This window comes from Artemia sp. Qi Xiang Cuo, chromosome 1 (genome assembly GCF_049724085.1).
Source record: "Artemia sp. Qi Xiang Cuo chromosome 1, ASM4972408v1, whole genome shotgun sequence".
NCBI lineage: Eukaryota > Metazoa > Arthropoda > Branchiopoda > Anostraca > Artemiidae > Artemia > Artemia sp. Qi Xiang Cuo.
In genome coordinates this window covers 90,898,339-90,922,575 of record NC_142794.1, presented here as the reverse complement: position 1 = coordinate 90,922,575, position 24,237 = coordinate 90,898,339, and the positions used below count along the sequence as shown (strand labels likewise).

The following is a 24,237-nucleotide window of genomic DNA, read 5'->3' as shown; positions in this document are numbered from 1 at the left end:
GCGCACACCCATTCCTGTTTAACTTCCCCATATTTCTCCAGGTAACCATTTAGAGCTGGGTCGACACTGGCTGAGCTTACAGAGTCACGCCACTGACCCCCGTTCTAAACCAACTAACCCACGACACTAAGACTCGAATCCCTGTCCTCACAGACAAAGGATCTCAAGTCCAGCGTGCTAGCCACTCGGCTAGGACGGCTCAATACTACACTTCCTTGCGATACTCGGGATTCAACCGTCAACCCTATGGTTAGGATTAGGTCCACCAAAAATTGGCGGACCAGCCAAACTCAGTCAAGACTCAGGCTTAACCAACCACTGTTAAGCTTAATAAAATTTAAAAACGATAAAACTCAGCCAGGCTTAGATATTGGCGAACTCCCCAAACTGAATCGAGGCTCAGGCTTTATAAGATCGCATTTCACAGGGACCAAAATATCTTCTAGGAATGTGGTTTCAAACTTAATAGTTTGAAACCACATTCTTTCGTTACAGTGGTAACTATGTATTGTTATTGTATTTTGTTGACTAAGAAATGCGAATTCGGCCCACTAGGCTTTGTGAAAGTTCTTTTGCCAATAAATATCAATATCTATCTATCTATCTATCTATCTATCTAACCAATAATTTCGCTATTGTTTCGAAAATACGTTGCAAAATGTTAAATGAGTGGAGAAAAAAAAGCAATTAAAAAACTTGGACCCACCAAGAAAAGTTGTTCTGACTTGCAAAACTTCACTACATTTCAATGAAACTCGTCAAATGCGCTTAGTTTTTTATCTGCCGTTAATTTGACATTGGCCCACAAAAACCTTGCAAAATTTACCAAGTGCTTTATGGCCAAATACTTCTTTTTTCTTTTTTTTTTGCAAAATTGGTAGATTATGATAATTCAGCCGGTAACTGCAAACACAGAAAACTTCCAGTAATGCCAACTGCATAGAATGATTAAAACCTAAAATATATACCAAAATATCATGAATGCTAAAATATCTTTCATACTGTAACCGACTACTTAATTTTAGAAAAATTTATCACATAAAAAATCATTCAACAGCCTTACCACAAACTATTAGTGTATTGTTGAAACTCGCACAGCCCATCGTACATCTTGCATTGCTCATTGGGGGTATAATTTTGTAAGCAAATTCTTCCTCTTGACTTGGAGACCTTGAACGACCAGGTGTTGCCGTTCCGACAGGAATATTGGTTGTTTCTCCCAAGCCCCTGAAATTACAAGACTTATGATTAAAAGCATTGATAATCTAATTTACAACGTTTTTAACATATTTTTAAGATTAAAATATTTTCTAATAATGCCCAAGGAGATTATTACTTGAAAGATATAATTGAAATACTGCACACATCGCAGTTCATTTCAACAGTTCTAGAATAGAGTATTTCATATTTTTCTTTGACAAGAAATTTGAATAATTAAAGAAAGTGTCATGAATCGTTCCAGCCTAATATTTTACCTCTATTAGTAAGTACACTAGAATATTTTACTATCCATACTGATCATCAAGTTTCACCGTAGACAACACTTGTAATAAAAGAAAATACATCATAGTCACTAAGCAAACACGGTCATCTGTTTATTATATCGTTTTCGTTGGAAGCATCTAAAAGAAAAATCACTTAAATCCTTGTTAATTTTTCAAAGAAATAAACTTGTTCTGAGAGGGCACAGTAAAAAAAAATTTATTTTCAAACCAAGATTTGAATGCTGAATGGCTGGTTAAATTGTATATCAATGTCAACAGGTGCATTATGCAGATTTAAATGTATTGAATCAAAAATGAATTGTATATTGGATTGTCCAAAGAATATTAAAAAATGTTCAAATAATCTGTTAAATCTCAGTATTCACGGAAAACACAGGTTTTGTTTAAAGTCCCTCTCCTTCCACGACTGAATACCCAACAAAACAGCTTGTCAGTATTGGAGTTATTTTAAGGAGAACTTTATCTTTCCTTGTATCTTGCCTTCTTATTGACAAACTGGTTATATCCCTCCCTAAACATTTTTGAGCAATCTGTTGGCATTTACAAAACCAAAATCCATTTACAATGATCGTATAATGATTCTTTAGGAAGCGGGGGGGTCGAAATTATTTTCTATAGATTTCATCCTTTACACACTAACTTGAATAAATTATAACACGCAAGTCTTATACGGTAGTAAAATACTAGATGTAAACATTCACCGTTTTTAGGGGGTTCTGAAGGATCTCCCCAGTCAAAAACAAACAAAATGTGATTTTCCCGGCTTTTATCGGTTCTTTAGATCAAAATCCTGCTTACTTTTATAAGTCTTGAACACGAAATTCTGCTGTTTTAACAATTCATCTGTTTATAAAAAAAGATTGACTATAAAAGAAATGATATTTATTTAACCTTGGGAATAGCAAAAATAAGTATAGGTAAAAGCCTAAATATGTAAAATCGAAAACTACTTCTGATAGATTCCGTACAAATACCAAGTCGCAGCATCACATCGCAACAATATATATTATTATAATATATTATAATATATATATTATTATAAATTATTATAGAATTATTATAATAGAATTTACTATAATAGAAATATTAGAATTAGAATTCTAATATTTGATTCATTAATATGGGTGCGATTCCCGTTAAAGCAAAAAGTTACACTGTCAGTTGATAATAAAATAATCCCCTTTTTACTAGTACTTTTGATCAAGGTTGTCAAAGTTTTCCACGTGCCACATGTTTGAAATACTTGATAAAAAAAAAAACTAAAGTAACTAACCTTATATCTTTTAGTTCTTTTTCCTTAGCTGTGTTTGATCAGAGTCGAAACTTAGTTGTAGCCTATACACTCATCATATTACCGCTTAGATAGGATGAACAAACTTTAGTGTGTTAGGTATACATTTAAGTGCGTTGACTCTGAAGAGTTTGTTGACTTTAGACGTGAATCAATGGGAAAAGTTTACTACTCCAGTTCAAAACCATGCTTCAAATAAATTTATGAAAACTATTAACACTGCTCATTTAAAGCAGTTGAGAGCAACAAAGATTTTCTTCAAATAAAACTTTTAGCGACCTATCCCGTCCACGTGCAAAAATTAAAAAAATGAACATAGGACACCATACTATAACTACAACCACTAACAACTCCTTGCAGCATCAAGCCACCTGAGGCCAAAACACGAAAACATGCTGCTCCTGCATCTCTAATGGTTCATTAACACATTACAGATCCGTCCGGATTTAACAATTCGTTTGGAGATTCCGTCCGTTTTCGTGCTTGAAAAACTCTTTAGCTTTCCGCTAACGATTTGACCAAATGGATGCGGAAAGCTAGAGTTCTTCAATTACGAAAATGAACAGAGCCTCCAAACGGATTGCTAAATCCGGACGGATTTCCGTAATGTGTAAATGAGCCATATTTGTTCAAGCGATACTTTTAAGCTCTTCCACGAAGTTATAATTTCCTTTAAATTCAACTTTCTGGCCTCTCCCAGCCCATTTGGCGACTACCAACTCTTCGTTTGGTTCAGGTGGATAGACGAAAAGTAAAATTTTCGTCTATAAAAGGCAGCTGAGCCATTTTGATCTTTCATTCTTAATAGCCCCAGAAAGTGGGTTCCTATAATGTCTTTGTGCAAAAATATCATTTTACCGGTGCAATTAGTTTGGCTTAAATATGAAATCAATGAAGATAATATAAAATATGAAACAAATAAGAAAATAATTAGGGGATGAGTTGTTGTTTTCCTTAGCACATAACCTCAGTTTTCCATCTTGATTAATATAAAACGAGTATATTCGTTGAATTTCGAGCAATACAAGCGCTTACTGTACTAGGCTTCTACAAAGGAAATGGAGATATAAAAAGAAAATAAATTCACACAAAGCCTCTGAAGAGGTAGATAAAAACAAAAAAACAGTTAAGTTTCAACTCTATAACAAAATGAGTACTTTAATTTACTTCTTCAGCCATGGCTGAATTTGGAAAAAATATCCGCCAAAATAAGTTACCTTGAGAATGAATTCATCGTCCTTTAATGCCTGTTCTGGAAAGAATAGGTATATGTACTGTAACAACTGACAATTGCATAAATGAAGATATAAATAAGTATGAGCAATGCCAGTACGTTTGTAGTAGAAATATTTTTGCCTGGGCTATTCAAAAGGCAAAGCTGACCGAGTCCGTTGATTTTGAATTAAAATCAAGCAGTTATGGGCATCAAGCCATGACTAATTGAGCCGTGGCTGTGGATTTCAGTTAGATTTTTGTGGATTTCAAGTCATTTACTGTAGATTTCAAATTATGAGAAAAATAACTTCTATACTGATTCATTTTTAAGCCTTTTTCATTTCTAGCTTTTAAGTGAGCCATTTAATATCTCTCTGCGATCCTGCGGAAACCTGCTAGTCTTGGCAGAAAAAGAATTAGGAATAAATAACGAGATACTTGCTAATCTTGCAAAAAAGTGGTTTTCTTCCGTAACAAAATGAGTACTTTAATTTACTTTTCCTTTCAATTGAATAGTATCACCTCCTTTGATAAAATCCAATAAATCTATGGCACAAGAACTTATCGCAAAATTTTCTTGCTATCTAAAAATTTAAACAATACCACAAATTTGTCAACGTTGCCACGCTGAACAACGAAAAATAATGAGCAATGTTTTATGACATTTTTCGTTTGTGCGTAAAAATTCGAACATTAATGATATGATGATTCCCTATAAACAGCTACACATAAGCTACATAAACAATGTGTTTGGTGCCATTTGCTTGTCGTTCGTCCAATTTTTTTAATGAGACACATACTACTACCGGAAACTACCATATTTCTGCCAAAGGATGATATACTATCCTAAAGAAGTGAAATTAATCATTTGTATGCAACAATGAAAAATTTATGCCAGCTGTGCCTTTCATAGAGACAATCTGTCTTGGCTTTACTCTAATTAGGTTTTCAAGTATTTTATCTTGGCAACAATGAAAAATTTATGCCAGCTGTGCCTTTCACAGAGACAATCTGTCTTGGCTTTGCTCTAATTAGGTTTTCAAGTATTTTATCTAGGCAACAATGAAAAATTTATGCCAGCTGTGCCTTTCACAAAGAGAATCTGTCTTGGCTTTACTCTAATTAGGTTTTCAAGTATTTTATCTAGGCAACAATGAAAAATTTATGCCAGCTGTGCCTTTCACAGAGAGAATCTGTCTTGGCTTTTCTCTAATTAGGTTTTTAAGTATTTTATCTTGGCAACAATGAAAAATTTATGCCAGCTGTGCCTTTCACAGAGACAATCTGTCTTGGCTTTACTCTAATTAGGTTTTCAAGTATTTTATCACTTTGAACAAATTTTTCTTTTTGCAAACTCCAGCAATACTACTTTCAAGATTCATTTAGGATTTAAGATTTATGGCCGTAACCAAAGAAACAAAACAATCTTCTACTTTTACCCATGTAGGGTTGAAGTGGCCGTCCAATTCAACCCAAAAATATTATAGCCAGGTCACCCCCTCTCCATCCATCACGATCCAAAAGAGAAAGCCATCTGGACTAAGATCAGTAAAGAAAAGGTAAATAGTGATTCCTTTTCTCGATTCTAAAATAACAAGAGAATTTAGAGAAACAAGCGAAAAGCTTTCCGCAATTATACTTACAGCTTAACACAGGAATGTTCAAGGTGACGCAAAAAAAAAATTGACCAACCTAAACAGTTTTTGCAGCTTAACTTTTAAAAGGATCAATCAAACAAACTGGAAATTCTTCCTTGAGATAAGAAGGTTAGATGGCACTCCTACTAATTTTGTGGAATTTTCACCAATTGGTGTCTGAGTAATTGAGAGTGTCTGGTTCAACCCACGTCCGGTTCAACCCCAACCTCTCCTATCTGCATAAAGAGATGTTTTTCATTAAAAATTGAATCCCGATTTGTCCTAGTTTTTTTAGATATATATGGTTATGCATGTTTTTACTTATACAATTCAAACAATCACACTTGATTTTTACTGCTTTCACAAGTTTCAAATTATCAAAACTCCTTTTAATCGCTTTGTCCTTCATCTACAAAAGCAAATAAATAACCAAAGAAAAGTGTCATCCAACGTCTGATATGAACGCATCCAAATTGGGTACATGTATCAGGTTCGAGAGTTAAAATGAAGTTTAAAAACTTTTTACAAAATGTGTTAAGCCCTTAGTTTACTATATTATTCTTGAAGATTTTAAGATAGAACCACAAAATTCAGATTCATTTCTAGTATTTTGACATTTTCAGAAGAAATCAATAGGAGGTTGTAATGATGGAAAATGATCAATTCAGCATTACATAAAAAGCAAAAGATAGAAATTACTTCGAAATTAAAATAAAAAAAAAAAAAAAAAAAAAAAAATCCCTTCTATAACAACACCAAAGTGCGATTTAAACCCTGATATCGTTATACCCAAGGGTAATTGGCGTATCAGTGAATAGGTAAATTCATAATTTAGTAGGAGAGCAAAACATGAAGTTCTGAAGCTTCCCGCGGGATTTGTTCAATATATTCTATGTATTCTTTTTTTTATTTAATCTATAATTCATCCTTTACCTAACTGTAGTCCTAAAATAGATTTTTATCTTATTTTTTAAGCTATTGAATAAGGTTGGTTCTAATTTTCAGAATTTTTGAGAGAAGATCCAGGGAAAGTAGAAATGTGGGAAAACAATCAATTCAGAATCTCGTACAAAGAAGAAGATCAAAAGTACTTTCGTATTCATCTAAAAAGGCGAACTTAAAAAATAATAACAAAAATAAACCATTTTTAACCACACAAAGTGTCAAATAATCTTTGATATCGTTATATTCAAATGCAGTGTGTATATCTGACATGCTCCTAGTTTAAATTGAGAGCAAAAATTTGAAGTGTCCCAAGGGATTTGTCTATCTTCATCTCTCTCTTATATAAGATTTTAAGTTTAAAACTCCAAACTAATGTTTTTTCCAGTTCTTTGAATCTTTAAAAATAAATCCATAAGAAGGGCAAATGATGCAAAATGACCAATTCAACATCACTTGCCAAGGAAAAGATAAAAAGTACTTTCAACTTCGTCTGAAAAGGGAAAAATAGAAGATAAAAGAATTACAGTTAGCCCTTCTCTAAGCACACAAAAGGGTCTTCTAATGCCTGATATCCTCGTGCTCAAATCCAAAGGGAGTATCTGACTTGTTAATAAATGTTCCCACAATAGTGAAAACTTTGGCATGAGAAGCTTCGAAGCTTCCAGTGGAATTTTTTTAGGTCTTTTTAAATCTTTTTCTAGTGGATTTTAAGACAAAGGCCGTGTGCCGTCATCAAAAACTTTTGAAAAAGGCCCAATGGATAAAAAACTCATTAAACATAATTAACTTGGTGTCTCATAGGCAGGAAAAAGATTAGATTCGTTTTCGATTTATAATAAAAAAGCAGAAGAAAAGAAAAATTTTTACCCACAAAAACTCATTAGCCGCACAAGCGCCATTTAATATCATATCATCATTCTCAGAGGCAATGGACATATCTGATATGGTAAATATGACATAGAGTAAATAAGATTAAAAACATAAGTCTTTTCAACAAGAGCAAGGCATAAAGCCATTGCGAAGGTAGCCATTGTTTTACTATTTCATGAATGAACTTCCTGCCTTTAATAAAATAAAATTTCCACTGTAATACCTTCAGTCGGTAAAAAATGCGCCAAAGAGATGCTGTGTAGTCAGTATTGATCGTCTACATAAAGAATAAATTTTAATTAAAATTATACTCAGCAAAATTTTGACAACATTTAATTTTCACAGCTTTCCAATTATATAATCGTTATCATCGTACATGGCTGTTGTTCAGGAAAATTTTCAAAACTACCTTGTTCCTTGCTAAAAGATAAATTCTTTGGACACCAATATTTACTTGGAAAAAAAGAAACAACTAACTTTGCTTAAGTCAATAATAAGTCAGCAATTAAGTCAGCAATAAGTCAGCAATTATTTCGCCATAACAAGCGTGTCAAGCTCCTCTACAAACCGAACTGTAGGCGAACATTTAAGTTATTTTCAAAAGTGTCAGATACACCCTTTGTTTTGGCCAAATATAAGAAGTGAAAATAATTTCTTACGCTGCAACGCTGTTATTGTTCATTCTCTGAACTACGGACAGCGACGCAAGGCAACCATTAATAACAACAAGACCCAGAATACTCGTTTCACTGATGGATTGAGCCGCAATTAGCCGCCATTCCGTAGTAGCGCTACTGTCAGCAGCAGGCATCTGGTCCGATATACTTCGACTGTAGAGCATAGCTCGGGGACGAGAAGAGTAGAAGCCACATAACTTGCGGTTCTTAAAAGAATTTAGGACTAGAAACCTAGAAATTTCATCATAGACCGTTCTTCCTATCCAGTATTAATTGTTTATTAATTATAAGAAAAAGAAATATACCCTACACTCACACATGACCTGTTACCGTTACGATAAAACCTGAAAAGTAAGGGCAATTAGCTTTCCCTTTTCTTATTTCAGTCTGTTTTACCTTGGATACATCCGAACATAAACGTGTTCTTAATTCCTTTAAAAATGAAATCATATTTGCCTTACTAATTTGCCTCCCGATTATAATACTCAAAAGACGGCTTTTGAAATCTGTCATTCAAGATAAACTAAATATTTCAAATAAGCGAACATCATTCCTTAATTTGTTTATCGGGGGAGGGGTAAGAAGGGACAAATGCACGGATACCAATTGCCTTGTAAAATGAATAAACCGAACCTTGCTAGTTAATGCTTAATTAAACAAACTGTGATTCGTTACATAAATTCTTAAAACTGATTTCAGATTCTTGCCATTTAGAAAATTGCCAACTCGGGAAAGCCATGACGCCAACGTTGATCGCATGGGCAATTTCAAATGTACTGAATATTCGCAAAAAGAAACAAATCACGCTTGCATAAAAAGCTAAAATGCTAGTTAAGTGCACTTTGTTCCGATTTTACATGCTGGACCATCAAACTGACAGACTGACTATTCCATTAATTCGACTACGGCTGCATATCTATATATAAGGTCGGGTATGTGCATGTGCGTATATATATGTGTGTGTGATGGATTCCTAATGTAATGCATCCATACTATCCATGGTTTTATGAACATATACATAACTTTTGAACAAATAATGAAGCTCACACCATACGAAATTTTTTTTTATTTATACAGTTTATTTATAAAGTATCTAGTTTTTTTCCATTGTTTTTTTTTTTTTTTTTAATCAAGATAAAGAAAAGGAAAAATCGTAAAATCGCCTTCAAAATGAAATCTTCCAATTGTGATACATGACGTGATTTATGTGTGAGGGCCGGAAGTCCGCACTTCCACCAGAGCAAAAAGCACTCTTTTGTGTAGTATATATATTTTAGTTGGGAAGACACACACACACACACAGACATATATACAAATACATATATTTCAAAGTGTAAACATCTATGTGAATTGTTTGAACTTGATTCTTTGAGCTTGAAAATACAGTTAATTCGGTGATTACGAAAGTGTCACAATATTCCGTAAAGGATTAAAGTAACAAGTGACTTTTCGTTCTTATGCAATCTGTTACCAAGGCCGTATCCAGGGGGGGGGGGGGTTAACCGGTTTGAACCCGCCCCCCCTCCGAAATTTTTGACCGAGTCGAAAATAAGTCGAAAATTAGTAAAACCTAGGTAAAAATCAGTAAAATTAGTCGAAAACTGAGTCAAAAATTAGTATTAAAGGTCTTAAACAACCAAAAAAAAATAGAATTAAAGTTCTTAAACAACCTTTTCTTTTCACCGAGCCTCTCGGTTCCCTGGCATTTCAAACAATCAAGCAGATTAATTTCCTTAACATTTATCTTAAACTGCTTTGACAACTCAATCTCCAGTCCCCCCCCCCCCTCCGAAAAAAACACACACAAAAAAGAATTGAAAGAAACAAAGCATAAAAATGAATCCTATAAAATATTGTACATTATATACTCTACCAGTAGTTTGGAATGCATGTAGGATATTCCATAATTTCTATTTTCTTCATTTTCTTTTATATGTCTTACTTCCTCTTTGGCTGCTCAATTTTACATACGGAGAGAATTTTCCAGGGAAAATTGTCAAGGTGGTAATTTGCCAAAGGGGGACTTTCCGGATGAAATTTCGCATTTTGGGATTACGCTGGTCACCGTTTTTATGTTTGAAATTCACTTCACCGAGCGAAGCTGGGTCTCCTGGTAGTATATGTATATCTGCAATCCTAAGCTAGTATACCAAATACTATGAATTTTGGTCATAGACTGTAATTAACACAATAAGAAACTGAGCTAACCAGTCTTTTCCATTAACAAATAGAAAAAAAAATTCGCAAATTGTTCATCAAAATGGTATGATCCAATTGCGATACATGACGTAATCTATTTGCAAGGGCCTAAGGCCCGGGCTGCAGCCTTTACAAAGGCAGGTCTATTCATGATGGCTAAAGGTCCAAGCGAAGGGAGGATTTTCTATGCATAAATGTGAATCAATGGTGTAAGACTATGTAACAAGGCCCCATTAACTCAGTGGGTGGAGCGTATAGTTGGTAAGAACAGGGTCGTGAAATCGAGTTCCAAATTTGAAAGCTTTTTTTGTCGACAAAAGGTACAAGTTTTGAGAATTTGTTTTTAATTTGTGTATAATATTCAGTGTAAAATAAAACTTCTTGGCTTATTCCAAAACAGCGGAATCAAGAAACCATATTTCCCTTCCATTTTTTTCATCAACATACAGAGGTTGGCCAGAAGAAAAACATACCTCCGTGGATCTGCAAACAATTTCATCTGGATCCCAACTTTAATTGATTTAGGACCTCAATTTATCTGCCCAATCTGCAAGCAACAGAGTATTGATTGTAAAAACATACCATATTACAGATAACTGTTTGCTACTAAATACTGGTCAGGTTCAAAACAGAGGATATCCTGAGATATTTTTAATGTAGCAAAATAGCAAACTTTATACTGATATTGTCATAAAATTCGAAATCTTAATTTCATTCTAAATAATTATAATGCTCCTACAACTAGCGCAAAAAAAAATTTGTAGCTTTTTTTAAATTTAGCATAGACTATGCTGTGTGAATTATAACTTTGTAATTATCATACATCGCATAACTTTCTAAACCGCAGAAATTCTGTTAGTCCATGCATCCCGGAGCAAGCATTATAAAAATCTGACAATTTCCTTTAGAAACAATTATGAAGATAGATGGCTCTAGCTATCCATCAGCAATAACGTTTTTTTAATAGCAAAAAAAAAATATTGTTATACTGTAGGACATATAGAATCATATGACGTGGTTGAGAATATTGTTACCTTTGTTACTGGTTTGTCGTGCTTTTTCGACTCTAGTTGGTAATTCTGAATAATGTCCGAGTCTTGAGAGTCACCCTTTTCAATATCTGTACAATCATGAAGCGAATTGTCCAGATTTAAATACAGCATGTGGGTCTGAAACATAAAAAATATAGTTCATATTTACCGCCTTTTATATCAAAGAGCGTTTATAATCGGTATTTTATTTCTTTTTTGTTTCCTCGTCATTGACACTTTGAAACCCTAGTATATATCGTTCAAATACGGAAAAGCTAAATAATCAAAAAGTAACCATAAAAAAGAGCAGTAAAAAAGTTACCTTTTAAATGTTCGTGTTGTATTCCGGAACAGGTAATAACAAAAGATTTACGGCGAGGGGAAGGCACAGAAATTATACATGTGAATATTTTACAAGAAATTATTGAAGAAAATTAGTTATATTTATATACAGGGGGCATGGGACAAAGGCGCCACTGCATATATGTCTGATTCAAGATGCTAGATTTGGTAATTAGTATTTTCTTAAATATAGGCCTGTACATATACTACACATACTCATTCATGCCTTCTTTTACTGTGAGTACATACATGATAATTACAAAAATACATGATTATTAAAAAAAAGAATGGTGGCGGGCGTTTACCCCCCGCCCCCGAAAAATCCCTCTGCAGAAAATACCCCCCCCCCCCCTTGGAAAATAAGGCTTTCCAAATTTGAGAATTTTACTTGAGTTCTGCTTTTTTTATTTCTCCGCAGGGGGAAGGGATTTTAGTACGTGTGTATTATAAGCCACTCACTCAAGTTTACGCTGAGTAAAACTCGAGAACAAATCGGTTTCTTCGTTAATTTCCTTCAGCTTAGCGTGACACAAAACAAAGACAAGTGACAGAATAGATGGGAAATATATAATTTGGGCTATAAATTTACACATAGAGGGGGGTGGGTAAAGTACTTGGACAGTTTGAAGTTAGAAAACAATTTTTACTTCATAATATGCAGAATAATTGTACCTAAAATATTTTGCATGCAGACCCGCTATACTTTACCCACCCACCCCCTAATGAGCAAATATCTAGCCCAAATTTGTTTCTAAAGTGATGAAAAAACTAATATAGAAACCGGTTTGTTCTCGAGTTTTACGCATCGCAAACTTGAGTGAGTGGCGTATAATACACAAGCACCGGAATTTTCATGGAGAGAGCCGGATTTCCCAGTGTTATTTAAAAACGATCAGAAATTAAAATAAAATAAAAATAGGATTCTCAACTGAAAGTAAGGAGCAACATCAAAACTTAAAACGAACACAAATTATTACGTATATGAAAGGAGTTGTGCCTTTTCAAGACCTTGCTCTTTACGCTAAAGAATTGACTTTTTGTTCTAATTCTTTAAGAACGATTCCTGAAACACAGTGGTCGTTTAATTAAAATAATAAGCTTTGTTTAAATTCTAAAAAAAAAACTTTAGCGTAAAGAGCAAGGTCTTGAGGAGGAGGCAACCTCTTTCATATACGTAATAATTTCTGTTCGCTTTAAGTTTTGATGTTGCCCCTTACTTTCAGTTGAAAAAACTTATTTTTTTAATTCAATTTTTGATCGTTTTCAAATAATACCGGGAAATTCCAGTACTTGTGTATTATACGCCACTCACTCAAGTTCACGATGCATAAAACTCGAGAACAATCCGGTTCCTTCGTTACTTTAGAAACAAATTTGGGCTATATATTTGCACATTAGGAGGTCAGGGAGGGGGGGGGGTAAAGTATAGCGTGTCTGTATGCAAAATATGTTAGGTACAATTATTCTGCATATTGTGAACTAAGAATTGTTTTCTGACTTCAAACTGTTCAAATACTTTTACCCCCCCCCCTTTATGGGGAAATATATAGCCCAAATTATACGTTTCCCATCTATTCTGTCACTTGTCTTTGTCTTGTCTCACGCTAAGCTGAAAGAAACTAACAAAGAAACCGGTTTGTTCTCGAGTTTTATACAGCGTAAGCCTGAGTAAGTGGTGTATAATACACAAGTACCAAAATTCCTTCCCTGTACGGAAAATATAAAAAACAAAGCTCAACTAAAATTTACAAATTTGGAAAGCCATATTTTCCACGGGGGCATTTTCCAGGGGGGGAGTATTTTCCACGGGGGTATTTTCTGCAGGGGTATTTTCCAGGGGGAGGAGTTATTTTCCGTGGGGGTGGGGGTAAACGTCGGGGGGGGGGGGAGGGGGTAAATGCCTAGAACCAGAAAAATATTATCTGATTATTCGTTAATATGTAGACACGAAAGACAGGTATGCTAATAGTCTTAATACTTCAAGATATCCAGGTTGCAGCGGTAACTAGTAACCTAGTAAGAGGTTGCTTACAAAGATAAGATACACGGGGATTTTTTCAAGTTTATATAACACGTGTTTTGAGCATAGCGAGCCACACCGCAATACAATTAAAATAGTTAGTTGCTTTAGCAATGATTGATAGACAATTAAAAGTTAATGTATGCAGTGGTTCAGTGTCTATTACACGTCTGGTGCTGAAAATTTAATTAAACAAACGTCACACAGGTTCAAACTACTACCAAAAGTATTATTGCATGGTTTTACTTTATAATCTAGATAAGTATAACTTATTACATTTAACCATTTCGTAGTTACTTTCAGATACACAACTTGGTCCTCTATAGACCCTTCTTTACCTGCAAAGAGGGGTGACTGACAGGAAGGAATAGACGCTCTCTAGATATACCCAATAGATCGAATTATAATGGTTACTGCGGTCTGCTTATCTACATCATTGTGAAATTGCAAACCAACTATTAAGGGAAGCTATCTTTATAAACGTTCTGTCAAAAAAGCCTGGGTGCATTTTATATTTTTGTCACTACACTTTCCATAAAGTAAAAGGAATGTGTTTAATCTGAACGCTATAGTTGGCAACAGTGGCATAATTTCGTCAGAATCCTGGGGGAGGGGCAAAGTGTGAGCTAATTTTCCCAAATCAAGTGAAAATGACAGTGAAAACTGAAAGATGAGCTATAATATAGTACCATAAAAGCAAAGATATACTAAAGAAAACTGACCCGTTTCTGTGGATGCTTGAATTATGCAGGCTTGTTTTAGTTTTGACAAGATTTTTGAAGAAACCAAATTTCATCTGCGGAGGGGGAATTGAGATCTGGGGAGGGGGAAAATCGAGATCTGGAGGTGCAGTTGTCCCCCCCCACCCCATAGCAACTTACGCCCCTGGTTGGCAATGAGAGGTAGGAGCCCCTCATTGTAAAAAAACGGTATACAACAGAGCAAATTTTATTTTATCTGCATACTTGTAGGCAGAGGGTAGGATTTTTTTTCCAAGAGTGTCCATGGCCATGCTCAGAAGTTGATTTAGGGGAAAGGGGACATATTTGGGTATGCTTTCGATTCAGAAAAAAATGTGAAATGTTAAAGGAATAGGAAATTGCATGAATACTACGCAAATCTCGATATACATCTCGGGGGTGGGGGGCGTTCATTACCTTTGTATCTTCTTGATCTCATAAACCGAGTGATCATAAATAATTTCAACGATATTTTTTAATTAAGCGACAGTTTCACTTTCAAATCTACAGTTTTAGGGGCGGGGTGTATAACGACCCCCTCCCCAAATCTTATTATAATTTTATAAGAATATTACAATAGGAAGCAAAAATAAATTAAATTTAAAGTTTTGAAGATAAAGCAGAGACAAGGACTGCATAGTTACTTGTATTCGGAATAACATAGAATTTTAAGTAAACCATATCTGTAGCATTTATTTTTTTACAATTTCAATTTGTTTTAAAACGCAATTGATCAACTGACAATCCGACAATCAACTGATTGCATTTATTACTCCCAAATAAGGTAAAAATGTTTTAAAATAAAGTTTATTGTAGTTGGAGACTTCCTCATGTTTAGGGCGATTTTTGTTTTTGTTCTTCAGTTCTATATGAGAAAAAGCGTCTTTAGTAACACAAAAAGCAATAAAGAAAAGGCACTAAGTCTCGACTTCATTGATACGACAAGACCTAAAATAGGCAGTTTAATATACATAGAACCACAGGGGAAGAAGTTTCTTGGACTTGATCCAAACCATCCTAAGGGAATAATGGGTAACTGTCGTAAAAAAAATAGAGCAATCTGTCATTTTAGATCCCTGAAAAATAAATTCATCTGATAGCCATATTCCGTTAAGTATTCTGGCTTCATACACTTTTTGAGGTTTTGTGCAAGGATTAAAAAAATAATAACAAATAAAATAGATTGAAACCCTTATTTATGCAGCAGTGATAGAATAAAATTATTAAGCTGGTCAAAATCCCAGTAGGTTATTATCGAACTAATGTTTCTGATCACATTATGACTAGCACTTAACTGAGAATTAGCACAATTGAACTTAGAAAACAAACAAGGAAAAACTGAAACCTTAAATATAAACTAAAATAAAGAAACAGAAAAAACATAGAGCTAAGATAAAGGAAGATGGGCATGAGAGACTAAGTATGGAGAACAAATACAACAACAAAATTTGGAGAAGAGAGGCACGAAATGCGGTCTCATCTGGTAGTTGGATAATTTTCAGCCAGAATTTTACAACTTGTAGTAACCTTTCTTTATGCAGCGAAAACAAACCTAGATCTCCCTTAAGAGCCTTGTAGCATGTACCCTAACCAATCTTTTATAATATTGTAATTGAACCATTTCTAATTGCGGGATCACCTCATATCCCCAAAGCTCCGCGCCATAATGAATAGTAGGGCAAATTTTCGATTGAAATAAATATTTATGCATTTTAATATTTTTAATTTCATTTAAAGCTGAATTCCTTAAAACTGCTGAAGAAACCGCCTTACCCACCGTTTTTTTCACGTTATCCTTCCAATTTTCTTTATTATTTATTACAAACCCTAAATACTTAAAAGTTGTACTTTCTTTCAACTCAATACCCTTAAATAAAAAATTTTCATTATTTTTATTTTTCCCCAGAACTACAATTTCAGTCTTTTGGATATTTAATCTCAATTTCTTGTTTTCCAAATAAACATCTAATATGTTCAACAATATTTGCAAATCTTCAGCGCCGTGTCATCGACCACTAACAACATAGACAAGCCAAATTTCCTAAACTCACTGTTGGCTCCCATTTTTCCTCAAAAAACTCAAAAATATCATTAATATATAAACAAAATAGCCTCGGTGACAAGGTGCTACCCTGTTTAACTCCTACCTCGCAACTAAATAAATTCGAAAACTCTTTCCCTGCTACCTTAACCATTCCTCCTGTCAGCCTATACATATCACACACTAGTCGAACAAAAATACGGGGCAGTCCTATCCTCAACAATTCTACTCACAACAAAATCGTATCAACACTATCGAATGTTCTCTCAAAATCTACGAAAGCTAGCAATAAATTACTCTTACCTCTACTATACTTTTCTATCAACGCCTTAAGTACAAATACCGTGTCAATTGTGCTATATCCTTCCCTGAATCCACCTTGTTCCTCACGAATTATTCGATTCATCTTTAACCAATTAGCTAGCCTACTATCAATCAATTTCTCTAGAATCTTACTTAAACATGGTACCAGAGCTATAGGCCTATAGTTGCAATGCAACCTCGGATCCCCTTTTTTAAATAACGGTAAAATTAAAGACGTCTTCCATCCTGAAACCCAAATTCCTGATGAAAGCACACTATTAAACAGCAGCATAAAAATTGGCATAAATTAACTTGAAAACTTTTTACGTGAACGAGTTGGAATTCCATCAATTCCAGGAGCTGTTCCTCAATCCAATTTTCTTAACACGTGAGCAATCTCCTGAATATCCACCTCCCATATTAACGAATAATTTTCCTCCCTCATTGGGTAGTTATATTCCTTCCAAATATTCCCAAATACTTCATTACACCACTTACTAGAATTTTCTTCTTCTTTACTTGCGAAATGTTCCGGCCAGCTATTTAGATCCGGGATTCCATCTGGCGCTTTTCCTTGTCTTTGATTTACGCTTCTCCAAAATTCCTTCATATTACTCTCCAAGTAAAAACAGCTCATTTGCTCTATTTGACGTGTATTAAAATCTATTTGGAATGAGAATCCTTACTTGAATTAAGTCAATTAGAAACATGTACCAAGTCCCCAAACCATAATAGGGATGATCAAATATAAAATACCGTTCTGTACCCCAACTTTAATGTCTTTCTGATTCACTGATGGATCCAGGGGTATTCCCCCTCCCCCGATCAACATTTTTGGTGCCCCCATCCCTTGTTTTATTTCTGTTATTTGGTCAATTATTTGCGCCCTTGTCACATTGCCCTCCCCCCTCCCCCCAATATTTTGATCTAGATCTGCCCCTGTTCTGATTAAGGTGCTTTTTGAAAAGCTAGGCTATTTCACCGAAATACTATTCTTTACTAGGCGAGCTTTGAATTATGCGATTACTATGATTCCACTACCGTAACAAAAAGTTTAAGGTTTTCTTTTCCATTAAACATGCTTATATTTAATTTTCATCGGTTATTTGTCAGATAGCACATCATAATTTATTCTCAAATGAGCTAGCCAAAGATGACAGAGGAAGTCATTGATCCCAAATAAAAATGACACTTGGAAACGTCGATCATTTTCAGCTCACCACGTGCTAAATTAGAGGAAGCCAATACTTTGTCAATTTTTGGGGCTTCTACTGTTTCCGGAAACTCTTTAGGGATTCATAGTATGTGTTGTGCACAATTTGTAATCAAATAATTCGCAGAAATGAACGGTAAGTATGGAGCAACTCAGGCAGATAGCAACCGAAGTCTGAAAAGGGAGTTTGTATAGCAGCATCAAAAGAATTGACTTTTGATGCTAATTCCTAACATATAAGATTCATAAAGTTTAATATCTGTTATGAGAACCAGGATGAACATAGTGTCTTTTGATCTAGTTTTAAATCGCCCCTAAAAAGTCCTGAAACTTTCAATTTCATACCGTTGGTTGTTACTGGGATACTAACATCCCCCTCAACATGTATTAAAGTTTCAATAGGCACCCTTATTCGTTCCAAAAATATTACAGGTAGACCTTTCTGGACGGAGATAGTATCTTTCAATTTAGTATAACACCCCTAATAATATGCCCTAAAAGAATCAAATTAATACCCATACTTTTTCTGAGACATTGCAGATACGCCCTTTAGACAACCTTCATGCACGTAGTGTCATTTATTACTCCTCATTTAATCCCATCAGCCTTTTTGGAGGCACAGATTTATACATGCCCCCCTTCTCAATAATAGTGTCTCTCCCTATAAACCTTCAATATGATAGCCTTGACATTACTTTCCAGAAAGAGAAGTAGCGAGGGGTATGGATAATTACTTTCTGTATTTTGGTAATTACTTTCCAGTATTTCTTTCCGAACCCCACAACCTTGCACTTTTCTGCAGTATCTTTTTTGAATATATAATACCCAAACCCGCAGACTGCGGTAACAAAATAGCCTGAAAAATCAAAGTACTACAGGGACCAACTCAAACAAGCAACATACCTTTCCTGCTAAATTGTTGATAGTTGCTTCAGAATCGAACTCTTTTCTTATCCAGTCTAGAATAAGCGTAGACAGGGCAAGAGGAGCCCCTGTTCTTGTATTTACTTCTTCTTTTGAATTTGCCAAAACTTCTATTTGAATGACAGGAATAGATAATAAATGATTTGAGGTGACAAAAGAACCAATCTAAAAACAAAGGAATTATGGTATAAAAGAAGAATAACATAGAGGTGGCAAGGTGGGAAAAAACCACCTTGCAACCTCTTTGCTCGTAGCAATTATATCGAGGCGCAATTTCAAGTAGATTGCGAAACACTTAAACAGCAAAATGAAATAAATTAGTGTTTCTCATTATTCTCACGATCCAATTCATTTATATTCATTTTCTTAAGACAAATACTCTCAGAAAAATTGTTACAACTTTCACAGGAACAATAATACCTCTCAAATAAATTGCAAACACCTTTTGAAAATATATGGTCACGTTCCTGTCCTAAATGGTCCTCGTATTTCAAAACTGGGGAACATTTTTTTTCCAGTAACACCAAACCTACAAACTGGGTCATAATCTAGGATTCTATTAAGGAAGGATATCAAAAAGGATATCCACCCTTGACATGCATATCATTTTTTTTTTCATGTATTTCCAAACGAAGTCGCATCTCAGAAATAGGCCCAGCTGTATCATATAGTCTTTCTTTATATTTAAAAGAAAAAAGAGTTGGTGAATCAAGCAGTTCGTGTAACGAACTGCATATAAGTGAATCATACGAATAGTGACGGAAACTAAAAAACGGAATTTTCATGGCGATTAGGACATCCAAAGAATTGACTTTTCGAGCCGATTCCAAATATATCAAACTCTAAAGTTAATATTACCCATCAAAAGCTACGAGTCTGAGAAAATTAGCCTGATTTTCTAAAAAAAAATGAAACGCCCCCGAAAAAGAAAACGATGTTAATGAAAACCACACCATTTGATTCAGCATATCAGATAACCTTAATATAGAGGTTAAAAGCTCCTGTGTACATAAAATATCGAATTCGCAATTTTCGCCCCCAAAAGAAAGATCAGAGATGGGTATTTATTTGTTATTTCTTCTCCAGGGGTAATCGCTTCGAACTGATGGTCCCAGAAGATCAGGAAGAGACTCCTTCGAACAGAAATTAGAAACTCTAGTGCCCTTTATAAATCACCCAGAAAATTGCACAAAGGAGTGGCAATTTCTGTCACTTTGTGGGAGCAAGCTACAATTTCACCCCAAAGAGGAACAAGTTTCTACAGATTCAAAATTCCAAGATAGCCAATCAATTTAAAAGAATCTAGAAACTATACATTAAGCCGCCTAATTGCAAAGGAGGCAATACCGTAATGCACAATGAAATTATATTTATCACTGTATAATTACGCATCAGATATTATGGAGGAGGAGCATCGAGTTATTGTTTAGGCAGAAGGGGGAGGGGGAGGCAGATGCCAGGAAAAGCGCATTTCAATCCTCAAAATGTCTAACTCTCAATGAGCCTTCAGAAGAACATAAAAGAGATATGGGAAGGAGGGTGTTAGGAATTAATCTCCGTGAGGGATGATACCCCCCTTCTTATTTCACAAAAAATTCTGATATTTATTTCAAAGCTTTGTTTAACTAAAGTGAACACTTATATTTCATAAAATTATATACAGGGATAAGTGAATTTGTACTAGCTATTATGAATGAGGGATGGAGGGTCATTTTGTCCGCAGGGGCGGGGGACGCTTCAAAAAGTACATTTTAATTTCCAAATATCCTAACTCTCATCAAGCTTTCAGATAAATACAGAATGAGTTCTGGGGAAGCATGGGGATTGAAAACTCATTTTTAATCACTCTTAATTCCCGGGAACATTTTTGGTCTTATTATTGGTACTAGATTGCGATGGTGAGTACAGAGTAGGAAAAGGCGAGGCAGAGCATCAGAACCCAGGTATTTTTTTGAAGGGGGGGGGGGGTAGCAAGTGCTACAGGATTTTCGCTTTTAGCGATGCCAATATTTTTCTTTTTCTATTTATATACAATCTTTTGAGGTATTTAAAGATATGTATATAATGTGTTTCAGCATCAGAGAGCCGCATTGTAGAGGCCGCACTGACTTCGGTCACATAAAAGGTAAAAGATGACGCAGAATTTCCATTCATATGAACAATAATACCCACCTCCATTCACCCAAATTTCTATTAGAATATTATCAAGGACTTATTAAACAGAAGTACTGTTCGTCAACCATTTTCACTAAACATTCAAATTTTGCACAAAATTTGAATTACAATACAATATCACAGCAAGAAACTGATGGTGTGGTTTACGGGGCCTGTACCCCGTATAATATCTTGGTTAGGCATACGTATGATTTGACAAACGATCAGAAATTGGGTTTTAAAAAACATACTTTTTTAACTGAAAGCAAGGAGTAGGAAAAATCAAAATTAATTGAATTTATTCCGTATACGAAAGGGACTGCCCTCTCCTCAATTTTTTGCTCCGAAGTTTGACTTTTAGCCTCAATTCTTTAAGAACAGCTGCTGAAAAACAAGGGTCGTTGAATTAGACTATGAAGCTTTAAAAAAAAAAACTTTGACAGATCGAACTGGAAGTTGAAGATAAGCTAGCCTCCTCACATGCATAAGAATTTCTGTTCGTTTTAAGTTTTAATGTTGCTCCTCACTTTCAGTTGACAAAAATCATATTTTTTTTATTTAACTCAGTGATAGTATGAATCTGAGACAGGAAAACATATTTGCCATCTTTTGTTTCCCATTGTTCTTCGACTCACCTCTGCTGCAAGATACTTGTCCACTTTTTCAACAAGCTTTTCATGCTTTGTAATCCCAGGTAGCGACCTTATTTCCAAAGCAGTTATTGGGTCTAAATTGTCTACTAGAAAATGAGCACAGAGATTTACGATTCTCTCCATTTTTAGTCGTGAAGCGGTAAGATAAACTGATTTGACTCTTGAGAGAGGAACGTCCAACCTAAAAGCAAAAATAAATATAGCATGGGCAATAAATCCGAAGTCAAGACTACTACTAACAAATCGCTGCAGCCCCAAGCCACCCAAGGCCAACAAATCTATACACGCTCCACCTCCATCCCATTGTATTCAAAACCTCCCTCTTTATACCCTCTAAAGAACTGCTAATTTCTCTTAAATATTTTCTTACGACATCGCCGGGGACACATCACTCGGGGATGACCTGCTTTTCACTTGGCGAATTTGCGTCTCCACGCTAATGTGCAAATCAAGATGCAAATACTAATTAGAAGTAAAAATCAAAACAGAAATTACAATAATCTATCTTATTTCTTTCTGTTTATAGGAATGGATACTCAATATAGAGCTCAATACTACTCAATATAGAGCTTAACCATAAAAAACAAAAACAGGAGCAAAAGTTAAGGCTACAATGAATACCCTTTTTCAAAACCAAAGTTCAAAAATCAAACGCAAAAAAAAATTTTGGAGGGAAATGGGATAAGGGCCACCAAGCCAAATAGAAAGAAAAGAAAAAGTTTACACTAAACTGAGCGAGGGAAATATAATTAAAAACAAGGAATAGATTACAAGGTCTAATTTCGAATTTCAGGCAGCGGATTCTTAAAGTTTGGTTATAAAATTTATGCAGGTTGGGGTCAATTTATTAGGAGGGTTGGGTCTAAACTCTGGACTGAGGGGGTTTTCTTAAGTATGGGTCAGCTGCCACCCATCAAATAGCTTATTTTCATGTTTTGTAAAAACAAATTTGAAGAAATTCATTTTAAGAGGATAGGGTAAATAAATAGACGAATTTAAAAAAAAAATCATCAAATAATTTGGAGAATATATAGTATTGTAAATTAATAAAGTTTCAGAAGAGTGAGTCCAGAGTTCGAGTTTGAGGTCATGCCCAAAGTGGGGTCAAGCAGATTGGACTTGAGGTAAAAACAAAAGCCGTGCAGTCTACTATCCTAACTCGTTAGTGATGTACGAGTCTAAGAAAGCACGACTTCATCAGTTCCACAACTACAAAATCTTTGAAAGGTTTTATGTTAAAATAATGAAAAACTTTTTTTTGGAAATAAAGAGCAAAAATCAAACATAAAACGGAACGAAATTTTTCACTGCTCTGTCTATGAAAGACAAATATATACAATAAGCACAAATAAAGATAACTGAAATTACTTATATTCGTTATATTTTCCAAAACTACTCCTTTAATGATAAAACCTAACCCACAGAAAAAAGAATAGTTTTGGGAAACGAGAGTGGCTAAGTAGCTAAGAGAAAAATAACAAAAAAGGCTCTCAACAGTCTTTCACCACTCATGGTAGTATCAGGAAACTACTGTATCAGGAAACTGATACATAATCTACAGTATCACACAAACTTAAGATAAAATTACGTTGTTATAGAAACCAAAAAGCCATGAACCAAGACTCAAGAATAACAGGATTTGGCAGCTCATTGTTCTCACATCCCGTATTATCAACAGCTAGTAACGAAAGAAATTAGTAGTAGACAATTACCACATTAGAGTATTTCAATTAAAAACTAATAAACTTAAACATAAACACAAGAAATTCAATTATTAATGTCATAAGTTGTGTTTTCAGGCATCGGGTTTGAAGGACGTTTTGAGTGGGTTTGACAAAAACCGTTTTCAGTTTCTCCGTGTTTAACCCAGTCAAACTATAAAGCGTTTTAATCTTACGAGTTCCAAGTGTCTCGAACACGAGTTCTTCAAAATTGTAAAACGCCAGAATAGCATGGTTGAACATGGGTTCTGAAAAGACCCAAACCAGTGTTGAATACGACACTCAAAACGATGAACTGCACAACCAGGGTCGAACTCCGTGTTGGATGTGGGTGGTTTGAAAACGGAGCTATAGTAAGAAGAATTGCAATTCCCAATACTTGAAGTTAATCTATACTCCTAACGGTGCCAAGACATATTCATTCTCGCCCAAAGTCTACAAAATCCCAAATGGTTTTTTATTGTTTATTTTTAAAAATATTTGCTCAGTTTAAGTCTTTCTTCTTTTTTTTCTTTCAGTTTCAAAATACACCTTTGAAAAAGGTCTTTGGCTAATTTGAACGATGGCTAGGAATGAACGAAGCTGGTTTCTATTAAAATATAGCCCAAAAGGACCTAGGGCAAGAAAATAAAAATATTCTTTGTCCCCTGAACCCACCTTAGGTCTTTTTAACCCTGAAAACCACGATTTTTCCTTTGGCTGTTACAAAATTATGAAGAATCTAGGTAGTATCACGTTTTTGTCAGTGTGACCACG

At 34.7% G+C, this 24,237-nt stretch overlaps 1 protein-coding gene across 1 annotated transcript in view; it reads right to left on the bottom strand.

Moving 5' to 3' along the window:
- Positions 1-24,237, bottom strand: part of LOC148956909 (uncharacterized) — a 55,642-nt gene that overhangs the window by 21,867 nt on the left and 9,538 nt on the right. The window contains exons 3-7 of the mRNA XM_089092620.1: positions 21,743-21,941; positions 18,933-19,118; positions 11,374-11,508; positions 8,123-8,346; positions 1,064-1,227 (exon numbers count right to left, since the gene is read on the bottom strand). Of these exons, the coding sequence (XP_088948746.1) occupies positions 1,064-1,227; positions 8,123-8,346; positions 11,374-11,508; positions 18,933-19,118; positions 21,743-21,941 (908 nt within the window). The remainder of the gene's footprint in view (positions 1-1,063; positions 1,228-8,122; positions 8,347-11,373; positions 11,509-18,932; positions 19,119-21,742; positions 21,942-24,237) is intronic.